Here is a 14,990-nt window from a genome sequence, read left to right as displayed (position 1 = left end):
GCAGGAAGCAAACGGTGAGCAGAATGGGTAATGAGGAAGAGGAGATTGTATAAAATCACCCACGTCTGAGGTAACAGCAGGAGATAGTGGGTGTCAATAGCAGGCGGAGGTGAATATATCAAGTATCAGGGGGTAGGGTGGGGGGTAGGGTTGCCACCTCATCCCTTTTAAACCCGAACACATATTAATTACACAGGTTCTGTGGCTGATTAAGGTGGTAATTAAACTCACCTTGTGCCTTTCCTGCATTAAATTAGCTTCAGAACCTGTGTAATTCATATGTCTTCGGGTTTAAAGGGATGAGGTGGCAACCCCAGGGGGGGGGGGGGGGGGGGGGGGGTTACAAGGGGCCTTGATGGGAGTAGAAAGAAATGCGGGTAGGGGCAGAACTATGGGGGAAGGTTCTGTATTGTCTGAGTTCCAGAATAATATGAACTCTGGGGAGGAGAAGAACTCTATTCAACTAAGCTGGGTTTTTGTGTCCATGCTCTTGGTGAGGGAGCTAGTCGGGTCTTCCATGGATTTAATGTTCCCCTATCCAGACAGTATTTCAACACTCGGGTAGGGATGGAGGGACAGGGTGGGGGGTTCTTTACAAATAGTTGGTATACAAGTACAGGCAGCATTTACTATATGGACTATGACTGACATTTTCTAAGATTTTAAGGGAATGGAATTATGGTAAAGCACAAAAATGTCTGTTTGGAGATTGGAAAGTCTGTACATTTCTGGGTGATAATATGTATCTGATCCCAGACGTGACTTAATTTCGGACAGGACCAGAAGATATGCAGGACTCCTGCAGAAAAGCCACAGTTCCAACATTACTCAGGAAAATTGGGAAACATGGAATGCAGTACTTGAGGGATGCTGTACCACCTGGTCATGAGTTATTTCCTGAATCCCTATATCTATAATTTCTGGGTGGCTTGAAAGATAATGCAAGGAATTTAGATTGTCCCTCCAGTATAAACTATATACATAGGTCCTGTCATTATTTTTAATAAAGGGAGAGGAAGGTACTTGTAGGCTTAAAGGAGTTTATAGCTGAAGGAAGGAGTGTGTTTAGCTGGGCCGGATTGTATGCATTCCTGTTAGAAAGTTGATCAGTCAAAGGCAGAGGCTTTGGGGAGCAAATGTATAAAGTATGCAAGTTGTCTCCACCACCATTGTCCCAAGTGAGCCAGATCTGAGTCCATGGATAGATTGGCATACAAGGGTCAGCCTGTGTATTTCTTGAAGTTTAGAGTTCTGTATTTGCTTACTACCACAAATATTCGAACCTGAATGCCCGAAGGAGAGATTAGTTCCATTAGTTTGTGGTGATTAGTGAGGGGTGTAGCAACACTCTTCTGCTAAAAGTAATTTGAACTATGGTCCATGTAGGCCACATTTCTGGGTGACATTTGAGAAGAGACTGTTTCTCACCAAAGAAATACATTGAGGGGTGCAAAGGGGAAGGTTTGTTCCATAGAAACCCAGGAGTTCGTTTTTTTCATGCCTACACATTTCCTTATCATGGTAAGATGAAAGCGAGCAATGTCCGAGAGGGACATGCCTCCTTCCTATTTGCTGAGACATAATATATTGTGTTTCACCCAATTTGTTTTGAAGGGTTTGGGTAAATTTCACGAAGAATTGTGGAATCTGAATTGACAAGGCCTGTAAAGGGTATCTTCTAGAAAGAATATTCTGTATGAGTATGTACATGTTTCCGTCTATGATAATGTTCCCTTAGGCCAGGTTGTCAGGTCTTTTTTTTTTTTAATAGTCTGGAGAGAAAGGGGGAGTTTAGAATAAAGGCTTGTGTGTGAATCTGAATTGACAAGGCCTGTAAAGGGTATCTTCTAGAAAGAATATTCTGTATGAGTATGTACATGTTTCCGTCTATGATAATGTTCCCTTAGGCCAGGTTGTCGGGTCTTTTTTTTTTTTAATAGTCTGGAGAGAAAGGGGGAGTTTAGAATAAAGGCTTGTGTGTGAGATCCCCAGGGAGGTTGATGCCCAGGTAGATTGATTGGCTCACTTGAAGGGAAAGTTGTGTAGGACCCTGGCCAATATGATCTTTGGTAGGAAGAGGTGCAAGGCTTCGGAACATCTGGGGGTTAATGTGAAAATTCGAAAGAGCCATGCATTTCTTACATGCTGAAAGTTAGTAAGGAATGAACCTGTCTGTAAAGGTTAGTAAGAATAATCTGCATAAACGATGACTTTGTTGATGGGGGGCCCATATGGACACCAGTAATATTATAGTTGGCCCCTACCATGCAGTGAAATGGTCCCCGTTTTAGGATTAAAATGGGGGATAGGGGGCAGCCCTGGCGTGTACAGTTGAGCTTTGGAGAATGCCACAGAGGTGATTGCATTTACTCTTACTCCTGATTGGACTCCTGAATAAAGTGTAAGCAAGAGCAGTCGGCCCCTTTCTCCGAATCGGAAAACAAAATACAAGGGGTGGCCCCCAACAGGGCCAATTGGACAGCATTGAGCTTCTGAGTGGTATTATCTCTGGCTTCTCAAGTTGACATAAATACCACTTAGTCTGGGTAGATGTTGAGGTGGGGTAGTAAGCATTAGTATATATATAAGCGATAGAACCCATGACTCCTTTTATACTTCAGGTTGTTCACATAAATATGGAATACATCAATATATAATATATGTCTATGCCAATCTCTAACTTGACCCAGCAGCTATATTAAATACCTAATGATATTGAGTATGATAGATATGGCATATAGAGTGCTGTATACACTGAGAAAAGCTAACTGTTACATTGTTTAACTATTTTGCCATAATGGCTCATAGAATACTGCTTTATTCTGACCTTTGGAAGAGGTATTCCCATGGTTGGTTGTACTGTACATAATGCTTCATTTTATTACCTGTATGTTTTAAATTGCAGTGTACGAAGCCAGTGATTGCTGCAATCCATAATGGGTGCATTGGAGGAGGTGAGACAGTGCACATTGTCATTTGACTAGATGAGAGATTTGTGTCTTGATGATTAATACTTTGTCTTCCATCAGGGATGAATCTCATCACTGCCTGTGACATCCGTTACTGCTCGCAGGATGCCTGGTTTCAAGTTAAGGTAAAGACATAGAAGCATGGACTTCCGTGGTATGGACTGCAAACTGAACTTTACCTTGAAATGTAGTAAACCTTTGCAATTTTAGGCTGGATTGTTTTAATCATTTGCAATTTATAACCACCTATAATTTTCTAAAGAATAATTTGTGAATTTGAAAACACACTGTATGAAATGGCAATATTCCAAGTCTGAGCTGGTATTGTTTAAATCAAACTTTTCTTTTCGTAAATATTACAATTCAATTACATATGGCTAAAAGTCCAAATCAGAGTAACTTGATGAAGCTGCCAAACACCATGTTGCACCGCGTTACCTGCGTACTTTGAGTTTTTTTTATCATGCCCAATTGTAAAGGTTCTGTAGTGTACAGTGTTCATGCATCTAACCCAATTTACTAAATGCAGGATGGGCAGTCCATGCAAAGTAATGTTTTAGCTATAGGTTGAGTTTAGTGAGTTGAGTCACTACATATTCTTATAGCGAGGTTTCCCTGCTATAGTTCCTAAATTCTCTTTTTGTCCCCCTGGGATTTAGGGGTGTTTTAGTACCTTCCACTGCATTCTACAGAATATAAAATAATAAAGCTTTAACAATGAGAGTGGGAAGCCCTAGTAATAACCACAGCAGGTGTGCAGACCTGGGAATTCAGCATGGAGATCTCACCAAGAGAGTCCCCAAAACAAACCGCTAAGCCTGATACACACCACTATTTTGTTTTGTTTTTTTTTCAACCCGCAAAACTGACAGCTCAGGTCAGAGTCGCTGTACTAACCATTTGATGTTGGTACAACGATCTCCCCTGCTGTGCTATTGTGTTCTGACCCCGCCAGAACACTCCAGTTAGCGCCCTCAGCCATTGGCTGAGAGCGCTGATCAGGAGCTTGTCAATAGAAACTGACGGCTGACATTCGGTCTGTGTGTACTAGGCTTTAGGCAGTTTAAAGGAACGCTGTGATAAAAAGTCGAATAACTACATTACACTGACCAAAGAATCTGCGGGGGGATAGGCGCCTACCCCATTTAGGTGACGTGCTGCAGGCTCCGGTGTCCTCCAGCATGGCGGGCGGACCCCATCTAGGTGGTGGGGGTGCAGGCAGCGGCTCTGGCAGTGCTCTGCGCCCAGAGCCTAAACTTTTTTGAAGCCTATTAGAACCTCTAATCACGTGCTTCAAACCCCACTCCCCCATTGGAGTCCATAGTCCTGCGCCCTGTATATAGATTAGGGGGTCGATGGCATGGATGGGGGGGCACCGTGTGCCTCTAATGAATAGGCTGCCACTGGTGCCTGTGTTCAGGCTTTGTATAGTGCAGGGATAGGAGACACAGCTATGCCCCCTGTGATCCACTGTGCTGGTGACCCCGTGAGCTTTGCCCTCCTGCCTTCCCCTGCTATTTATGACAGGGAGGGAGAGTAAAAAAGAGTGGGAGGAGTGTGCCCAGGGGTAAAGAGGGTCAGTGTATTCAGAGGTGCGGTGTAGAGAGGGTGGGACAGTGTGTATAGAGGTGAATATAATTTGGAGCAATTCTCTAGTTGTGTTTTTGTTGCTTCTAATCGGACAAAAAGCCATGCCTAATATGTAGCATAATTTAGCCACACTGACTTTTTGCCGTGACGCGCTGCAGGAGTCTATCTCCTAGGGCCCCAATGCATTACTTTGCCCGGGAGCACATGATGCTATTAAAATGGCATTTCTGTCATGTAAGGAAGGGTGGAGGACTCTTAACTTCTGGTGGTGGTGGGGGGGCTCTTGACATCTATTGTAAGGGACAGTGGTGTGCTCTGGACATCTTGTCTTGCAGATACAACAATAATGCTGCTGTGGTCTGCGATTAAAAAAGTGAAGAGATCCACTAGCCAGGCAGTCACAGAGGCGCCGGCTTCCCTCCTTGCATCAGTGCTATCGGGCAGCGGGGCGGCCGATGTGCATTCCTCCCTGCATGCACCGAGGGCAGCCCAGTGGGAAGGACTTGCGCCGCGATGCCTTTGGAAACCGAGTGACTCTTCTCTTCCTGGACTTTGAGAGCCAATAGGAGAGAGGCTGCCTGTGCAGGTGCTCGGGCTCTAAAGCTTGACCATGTGGAGGAGTCACTGTGTACATATACAGGTAGGACAGTGCTATGGGAGGGAAGCCAGAGGTCACTGCTATAGGGGAAAGGGTGGGCAGAGGACACTACATTGTGTGTGTATGGGGGAGGTAATGTGAAGGGGGCCGAGGACTCTCTACTGGCCTTCACATCCCCCCCCCCCCCCAATCCCTGTATTCTGAGCGTAACGCATTCCTAAACCCTGTATTCTGAGTGTAACGCACTGTTTTGAAAAAACACAAAAGGGTTTTTTCTGGGCAGAGTTGTTCGTTTTTGGTCCCTTAGGGCTCATTCAGAGGGATAATCAGTCCCATCCTCTGTACAGAGCCGCTTTTAGGTTGAATTCTGTGTTGGCACTTTGAAATAAATAAGTTGGTTTTGTATTGCTGTTTGGGCACTCTGGCACAAAAAGGTTCGCCATCACTGTCCTAGACCATAGCGATGAGCTGAGGTAATTTATCCTCCGCTCATATCTGTTACCAGCCGCCGCAACTGCCGGATCTTTTTTTAGCCATCGATTATCTAACTGATAAAAATGGTCCAATTGGCAGATTTTCCACTGTATCACTTTTAGAAACAAAGAGAGGGGTCGCCCCCCTCTTTCCAGGGGTTCTTGGGCTTGCCTGGCAGATCAGGAAGCTCGAGAACCACGGGGATTCAATATTGAGTTGGCTCACCCTTTGCAGCTATAACAGCTTCAACTCTTCTGGGAAGGCTGACCACAAAGTTTAGGAGTGTGTCTATGGGAATGTTTGACCATTCTTCCAGAAGCACATTTGTGAGGTCAGGCACTGATGTGGACGTGAAGGCCTGGCTAGCAGTCTCCACTCTAATTCATCCCAAAGATGTTCTATTGGATTGAGGTCAGGAATCTGTGCAGGGCTGTCAAGTTCCCCCACCCCAAACTTGCTCTTTCATGTCTTTATGGTCCTTGCTTTCTGCACTGGTGTGCAGTCATGTTCAAACAAGAAGGGTTATCCCCAAACTGTTCCCACAAAGTTGGTAGCATGAAATTGTCTTGGTATGCTGACGCCTAATGCCGCGTACACACAACCGTTTTTCGGGATGTGAAAAATAACGTTTTTTTTATGTCATTAAAAACGATCGTGTGTGGGCTCCAGAACATTTTTCACAACGTAAATTGGTCCAAGTACTATTCAGTACATTTAGTTCTAGCTTTGGATAGAGTGGATATTTTGGAACTCCTGTGGGGTTTCTACTGCTGTTCTTGGCTCTGTTATATTGATTTACCCTCATTTTCTGTCATGGTGACCATATCTGTACCAGACAGAAAGCAAAGAGAAATCTGCAGCAGGGACACAGAAATAAAAATCTGCTTTTGGAAGCAAGGATGCACCAACATATCAGCAGCCCTAAAATAGGGTTATCTGCGTTCTGAAAAAAAAGGTGCCAACAATGGCCGCCGAACTGACCAAGTATGCATCAAAAATATGGCAAGCAGGATTTTTAAAACCGCAGCGGAACAGTGTGAAGACATACATAGAATTTTTAAAGGGATGCATTTTTCTTGAGCTTATTTTGCACTTTTTTTTAACGCTAAAGTGCTTCACAAACTGTTTTTAGCGTAAAAGGTGACGATTATAAGTTCATATTTAAATCTATGATATTAAGAGGAATATAATACACTATATTTTAAAATATATATATATATATATATTTTTAAACTGTCCGTTTCGACCTTCGGCCAAGTGCATCCTGAAGTTTCGGTCAAGAATTTTCATTTCGTTGCAACACTAGTTGGAAGTTAGCACAACAAAAATTGAGGCTACATCTGCCTAACAGAACACCAGATAGCAGTATAAACATGACACGGGTTCTAATCCTCCCACAGTCTACCCAAAACTAAGCAAAAAGGTTTGTCTGGACATATGCTTTAAATGCACTCGGCGTACAAATAATGAATCTGATTGGGGAATTAGATTGTGAGGTCCTTCTCATTCAAAGAGTTTTCTTTATTTTCATGACTATGAAAATTGTAGATTCACACTGAAGGCATCAAAACTATGAATTGACACATGTGGAATTATACATAACAAAAAAGTGTGAAACAACTAAAAATATATTTCATATTCTAGGTTCTTCAAAGTAGCCACCTTTTGCTTTGATTACTGCTTGGCACACTCTTGGCATTCTCTTGATGAGCTTCAAGAGGTAGTCACCTGGCGCAGCACCCCATCACTCTCCTTCTTGGTCAAATAGCCCTTACACAGCCTGGAGGTGTGTTTGGGGTCATTGTCCTGTTGAAAAATAATTGATGGTCCAACTAAACGTAAACTGGATGGAATAGCATGCCGCTGCAAGATGCTGTGGTAGCCATGCTGGTTCAGTATGCCTTCAATTTTGAATAAATCCCCAACAGTGTCACCAGCAAAGCACCCCCACACCATCACACCTCCTCCTCCATGCTTCACGGTGGGAACCAGGCATGTAGAGTCCATCCGTTCACCTTTTCTGCGTCGCACAAAGACACGGGGGTTGGAACCAAAGATCTCAAGTTTGGACTCATCAGACCAAAGCACAGATTTCCACTGGTCTAATGTCCATTCCTTGTGTTCTTTAGCCCAAACAAGTCTCTTCTGCTTGTTGCCTTTCTTTAGCAGTGGTTTCCTAGCAGATATTCTACCATGAAGGCCTGATTCACACAGTCTCCTCTTAACAGTTCTAGAGATGTGTCTGCTGCAAAAGGTGGCTACTTTGAAGAACCTAGAATATGAAATATATTTTCAGTTGTTTCACACTTTTGTTATGTATAATTTCCACATGTGTTAATTCATAGTTTTGATGCCTTCAGTGGGAATCTACAATTTTCATAGTCATGAAAATAAAGAAAACTCTTTGAATGAGAAGGTGTGTCCAAACTTTTGGTCTGTACTGTGTGTGTGTGTGTGTGTGTATGTATGTATGTATGTATGTATGTATGTATGTATGTGTGTATATATATATATATATATATATATATATATATATATAATATATATAATATATTATTGCACATTCACATCAGTCCCTGCCCCAGAGCTTACGATCCGTCCCTAACTCGCCTTCATACATACACATACTAGGGCTTGTTTACTGATATCGTTTTTTTTCTATATTATATAGTGCGCTGCATTATAATATCTCCCCTGTCTCTCTCAGGAAGTGGACGTGGGTCTAGCAGCTGATGTAGGAGCCCTCCAACGTTTGCCAAGCGTCATCGGTAGCAGAAGGTATATTAAAATAATTTATGAACTATCACTGCATATAAATTCTTCTGTCTGAAATGGACTAGGCCTGAGGTTTTTATTTAAGTTCTTTTTATTCATCCAATATTGGCAGACAAGTGTATTTTATTAGTAAAAAAGAGGGCGCACTGGCCTAGGGCATTATCAAACATAACCAATAACATAGGATAGATGAAATGTAGAGCATGCACTTGTATAATATTACATCCAACTACACCTACATCCCTAAATGAAAAAGTTTATACAAATCCCCGATACCGGGGTATGGCGTGGGATTTTATGGATGCATGTTGGAGCATTTAAATGTTATTATTGTAAATATTGTCATTTTAACCAAAACCACAGAAACTATTGAAAAATCACAATTTATAATTAAAAATAAATGTTTATTAATAAATATATTCTATTTTTACATATACACATTTGTTAAAAAACGCAAGAAAGGGGAATTTACAACAATGTGCAACTTTCTTGTGTATCCCATGCTAGTAGTCCTACATGTTTCGCCCTAAAGAGGGCTTCCTCAGGGACGCACGGACATAAAGAAAAATCTATAATAGATACAGAAAGATTTCATAAATAAACAAGGGATTATACCTTGTAACCAAGCATGAGAAAATACACAAACATATCATGTTATCACAAATTCTTGTTACAGAGAGAGAGAGAATAAATAACTGTTCATCCAGGCCTATGGTTAAATTTATATTCTTTTCCCTCTTACAGTCCGCCCCCTCATTGAAGGGGCCACCTGCCTCTCTTATAACTATGATGTCTTCTACCCCTCCTCTAGTATCCCCACTGTTCCTTTTTTCTTTTATATTTTTTCTCATACACTTCACGGCTCATTCCTCTTGCTCCCCTAAGGGCTGGATACCCTTTCCTTTTACCGCCCTCTCTTCTCTTTTCTCTCTCTTCTTCACCACGGATTGATTCAAAGTTACATCTCACCAGCGGCGCTTAGACGCTCACTTCACAGTGGGCATTTGGCGCCTAATTAAGCTCAAAAATCAATCAATCAATCAATCAACATCTGAAACAAGTCACAGTTGTATTATCAATAATTATATTGTTACACAGAGAGGAAACAAAACCGTACCTCCAGGAAAATCACAAGTCCTCCTGTTGAGTAAGGCTATACCTCTTCCCGAATGACAGGTATCACTGCTGTGTCATATCAGACCAGCAGTGCATCGCATATGACCCATATAAGGCTGTGTCCAGCAATAATCCTATTTGGAGAAACATATAGTCTAAGCATCTATCACATGGTATAACAAACCCACAAGTGCATTCCCATAATATGTATAGGTAATTAGATAAATACAAGAAGAGACATCCTATTTGTATCCAAATTGGTCAGTGACCCATATGGAACATAAAATCTACAAAAAAGAAACACTTTTAAAGGGTTACTTGGGGCCACTTACATGTAAGTGTATAGAATGTTTGAGACCTGTATCGCCGGGGAAGCCAACAGGTGCACGGATGAGGTGTGTGCACCTATAGGTGTGTATTACAGAAAGCCGCCAATGATGTGGCTAATCGTCAACCTGTGAATTGCAGTATGCAAAAAGTAAGAGATGAAAAGAAAAATACAAAATAGATGAGAGAGAAAAAGGAAAAAATATGTATATATATGGTGCTAAATTCACTTTGAAATATTGAAGGAATGTTTGCTCGAAGGAGCATATATTCAAAAATTATTATTAAATACCTTCAAAAGGTTCAGACTTCAGAAAAGGGTACTTTGCTCTGCAGACGCCTTGTATAGATAACTATCTACAAATAAATGTGTATGGATGAGACAAGGACACAGCATAATCTCTAGTCAAAAAGATATTCTATTAGGTATGAACCATAAGGGGGCAGCTAAAAAAATGCCCCCATTAATTCTAATCGTTTTTACATTTGCGGCGGCTGTGTTACAACTTGGCTTCCCCAGGCGGGCTTGTGCGGCTGAGGGAGCCCTTTATATATCCCTTCTTAATGCGGTGATGTGGCATTAGCGTGTGACACATCTGGCGTCATACGTGTCTGTGGGTGCAATAAAATGATGTGGGAGGTACGCGACTCCCATCCAAAGAACCCCGCCGCCTACGCGCATGTGACGTGTTGGAACGTCACCGGGGGCGGTGAGTGAGCTGAATGGAACTGCCCACTACTGTAGGTGAGCTCCAAAGGCTCTGGATTGTCAGCACAGGGCAACCACAGCACCTGTGCCTCCGCTAAGGTTCAGCACTGTAATGTTACAATGCTGGTGGTTGCCCCTACGCGCCCACATTGGATACTGAAGATTGCTCAACACAGGCATCTGGGTGATGATGTTCATACAGGGGGTTGCCTTACTAAAAATGTGTCACAAAGTGACTTATGAAATTACTAACTCATGGGACCTAGTAAACTCAGAAATGCTGAGGATGGTATCTAGAGAGGAGATGGGGGGAAAAAAAGAAAAAGAAGGATGCCAGATCACTGAAGAGCAGTATGGTTACATCCAATAACATAGTTAAAAATGTCTACGCACTAACATAAATGTACAATTCGTTCTACAAGCCACATGCGTGGCTGGAGTCTCCCAGAATGTCTGGAACTCGCAGCTGACGTAGGGGAACCTAAACCCAGTTCCCTGCTGGCTAACGCATTTCGAAGGACAAACTTTTTTATTTTATTCACCTTAAAGGCTAAGGTCACTTTTCTTTCTCTAAATTCCAGCTTCCCTATGCACCAATATAGTTCACACACACACACACACACACACATATATATATATATTCTTCTTTTTAATGCTCCAAAACGCCTCCCCACCTCGCTTAAAAAAAAAAAACATGCATTTGTGAATGCGAGGTTGCGCTATACAGAGATGTGAATGGGGCTTGACAGCTGAGTGTTTCTGTCCACTCTCTCCTATGTACTTGTATACAGATGGCCATACACTATGCAATCTGATTGTATATTGTGTATTTAGTGAGTGAGAAGGGTGATCACTGATTGCATTTCATTAAAAAAACACGCAGCTGGGAATTGGAGGGTGGATGATGCAGTGTGTGTGCTAATAAGGTCAGATGGTCAACTCCTTCCTGTGTCATGACCTACAGTCTGTAAGGACGTAAGACAGAAGTAATAGATACGTTTGGAATAATGGATGGAGTACAGTAAAGTAAGTGTCTGTAGATTTTATGGAAAGCTTTGATATTTTTGCAAAAAAAGTACATGAATGCTATATTGGTACATTGGGGAGCTGGAAGTTGGAACAAATAAAAGCCTTTAATCATTGAATAGCACTGATATATTCTGCAGCCTTTTAACCACTTCAATACCCGCGTATATACATATGACGTTCACAAGGTGGCTCTGCCATCCTGGGTGGACGTCATATGATGCCCTCGGGCCTCCCGACTGCTAGGGGGCGCGCACGTGTGCCGATGTGTGTGCCTGGCAGCCGCGATGTCCGTCTGGTACCCATGATCGGCAGTTACAGAACCAAGGATGTGGATCTCTGTGTGTAAACACAGATCCACGTCCTGTCAGGGAGAGGAGACCGATGGTGTGTCCCTTGTACATAGGGACATCGATCGGTCACCTCCCTCAGTCAGTCCCCTCCCCCTACAGTAAGAATCACTCCCTAGGGAACACTTTTAACCCCTTGATTGCCCCCTAGTGTTAACCCCTTCCCTGCCAGTCACATTTATACAGTAATCCGTGCATTTTTATAGCAGTGTTCGCTGTATAAATGTGAATGGTCCCAAAATGGTGTCAGAAGTGTCCGAACTGACCGCCGCAATATTGCAGTCCTGACAAAAATCGCAGATCGCCGCCATTACTAGTAATAAAAATTTATCAGCGCTATAACTTTTGCACAAACCAATCCATATACGCTTATTGCTATTTTTTTTTTTTTTTACCAAGAATATGTAGAAGAATACACATTGGCCTAAACACATTGGCCTAAACACATTGGCCTAAAAATTGGGATATGTATTGTAGCAAAAAGTAAAAAATATTGTTTTTTTTTAAAAAAAATATTCAAAATGGTCAGTCTTTTTGTTTATAGCGCAAAAAATAACCGCAGAGGTGATAAAATACCACAAAAAGAAAGCTCTATTTGTGGGGAAAAAAGGACGTAAATTTTTGTTTGGGAGCCACGTCACATGACGCGCAAATTGTCATTCAAAGCGTGACAGTGCTGAAAGCTGAAAATTGGCCTGGGCAGGATGGGGATGAAAATGCCCGGTATTGAAGTGGTTAAGGAGAAGGTTTACATGATTTTCTGGCACCAAAATAGCTTTATCAAGTTTTAACAAGCAACGTATTGGAGGCGCTGTGGGTATAAGGCGATTTTACCTCCCAGTATCCATTCTTTGCATGATCCTAAAAATTTGACTGTTGCAGTACATGGCATGTAACATACACCAGCCTTAAATTTAGTATAGTGGGAAACTGTTTTAACAATTCTTCATCTTTGTTCTACAAACACCGCAGACTTTTTAAACCCCACTAGTCAATAGAGAATTCATAATCCATGCATCAGTTTTCCTAACTCTTATACATATCCTCCCTATATCAGACTGAGACCTAAACTTTGTTACCTTTTTTCTACCAGAGTACATCTTTACACTGCAGATTGGAGGCCCATTTTTTAACCAGTGTGGTTTATAAATGGCACTGGGTAAGTAGCCGTAAGATGGCCGATCCGCCCGGTAATCTCTGTATAGTGACCTGTCATTAGATGGCGCGGTGCACAGAGACACTGTATCAAGTTGATCCTAGGGGCTGGGGAATCCTGTGATTGGTCATGATGGAAGGTCAACACCAATTTTGTATGGTGTTGAGTATGGTGAGGCAGGAAAGAGAAACCTGGATGACTAACTTAGGAAATGGCAAAAAAAAAAAAACGGGTAATATCAGAGAATCAAGGAAGAAAAGAAAGAGGGGGGGAGAAGACCTTGGGTGAGACCCTGTTACAAAAGCTGCAGGGACATGTCCGGGTCTTTTGGGAGGCGATAGTCCACCCAGGGAAACCATATCTTCTTAAATGTATGGGTCCTCCCAGTTAATATTGCTATCTTTTCATGGATCAGGTAGGTATTTTTTTTACGGAAAGCTGCATTTTTGAAGATATTAAAATAACTTCTGAAATTACATTCTATATCTTTTAGCTGAGAAGCCACTGGATTTTAAAGGTTGCTAGTCTGTGGTATGCTCTTGTCATGATCTTGCAACATGGAAGGTGTAATGGGGTTGATTTACTAAAACTGGAGAGTGCAAAATTTGGTGCATGGTAGCCAATCGGCTTCTGTCTTCAGCTTGTTTAATTAAAGGGGTTGTAAAGGTAATTTTTTTTCTTCCCCAAATAGCATCCTTTACCTTAGTGCAGTCCATCCTTCACTTACCTCATCCTTCCATTTTGCTTTTAAATGTCCTTATTTCTTCTGAGAAATCCTCACTTCCTGTTCTTCTGTCTGTAACTAAACACAGTAATGGGAGGCTTTCTCCCTGGTGTGGAGAAAACCTCTTGAGGGGGGAGGGGACAAGCAGGAATGTCAGGAAGCCCACTAACACACAGCTCCTTTCTCTATCTGCAAAGTAGAGAGCGTCCTGACCCTCCTGCTCGCCCCCTCCCCCCTTAAGAGACTTTCTACATACCAGGGAGAAAGTGTCGCATTACTGTGTGGAGTTACAGACAGAAGAGCAGGAAGTGAGGATTTCTCAGAAGAAATAAGGACATTTAAAAGCAAAATGGAAGGATGAGGTAAGTGAAGGAGGACTGCACTAAGGTAAAGGAAGCTATTTAGGGATTTTTTTTTTTTTTACCTTTACAACCCCTTTAAGCTTTGACAAAACAACCTGGAAGCTGCTTGGTTTCTATGCAGAGCTGCATCTGATTTAGCACTCTCCAGTTTTAGTATTTCGCTACATTTAGTGAGGACATTTCCAGTTGCCACCACTAGGGGGAGACTTGTTGCTGTCCCATATAGTTTCAACCCTGGCAGTTTCTGTGCTTTAATGTAAGAACGATCTATACACCAAAATCCTAATGCTATTGTTTAGCTTTTATTTTGTTTAGTATGTCATACGTATTACAAAGTTCTAACACTTGAAACAGCAGTACAGAAGTGATTGTAGTAGAGGATCTAGTATTCCGATATGCTAGAGATTTGTACACACATTTTTAGTTCTGAGAGTGTTTTTTATATATAGGTCCCTTTTACTGTATTTAATTTTGCTAATTTACATCACAAACTAATAAAACATGTACATCATGCTTTAAAAAAATAAAAACTGCACATGAATTTGATGGTTTGTAGCCTGTCCTAATTGTATATGTTCTTGTAGTGTGTCCTGGAGCGGCCAGAATCTGCTGTAGCAGGCAACCTACTTCAGCCCATTGAATATCATTGAAGACAAATCAAAATCAGATCATCGGCTTAACTGATCCGACTTTGGCATGCGACTTGTGCTCTGAGGATCTTGAAGGGGGACCCTCACGCCAAATAAAATATAAAAACGCCATGGTGTGTCCCCCCAAAATCCATACCAGACCCTTATCCGAGCATGCAGTCAGG

The 14,990-nt window shown here is 42.1% G+C and overlaps 1 protein-coding gene across 2 annotated transcripts in view; it reads left to right on the top strand.

The window, feature by feature from the left end:
* Nucleotides 1–14,990, top strand: part of ECH1 (enoyl-CoA hydratase 1) — a 50,019-nt gene that overhangs the window by 23,150 nt on the left and 11,879 nt on the right. For both annotated transcript variants that reach the window (XM_040323322.1, XM_040323323.1), the window contains exons 5-7: nt 2,906–2,954; nt 3,030–3,094; nt 8,339–8,409. In XM_040323322.1, coding sequence (XP_040179256.1) covers nt 2,906–2,954; nt 3,030–3,094; nt 8,339–8,409 — 185 coding nt within the window. The remainder of the gene's footprint in view (nt 1–2,905; nt 2,955–3,029; nt 3,095–8,338; nt 8,410–14,990) is intronic.

This window comes from Rana temporaria, chromosome 9 (genome assembly GCF_905171775.1).
Source record: "Rana temporaria chromosome 9, aRanTem1.1, whole genome shotgun sequence".
In the NCBI taxonomy this organism is placed as follows: Eukaryota; Metazoa; Chordata; class Amphibia; order Anura; family Ranidae; genus Rana; species Rana temporaria.
This window is presented reverse-complemented; position numbering and strand designations above follow the sequence as displayed.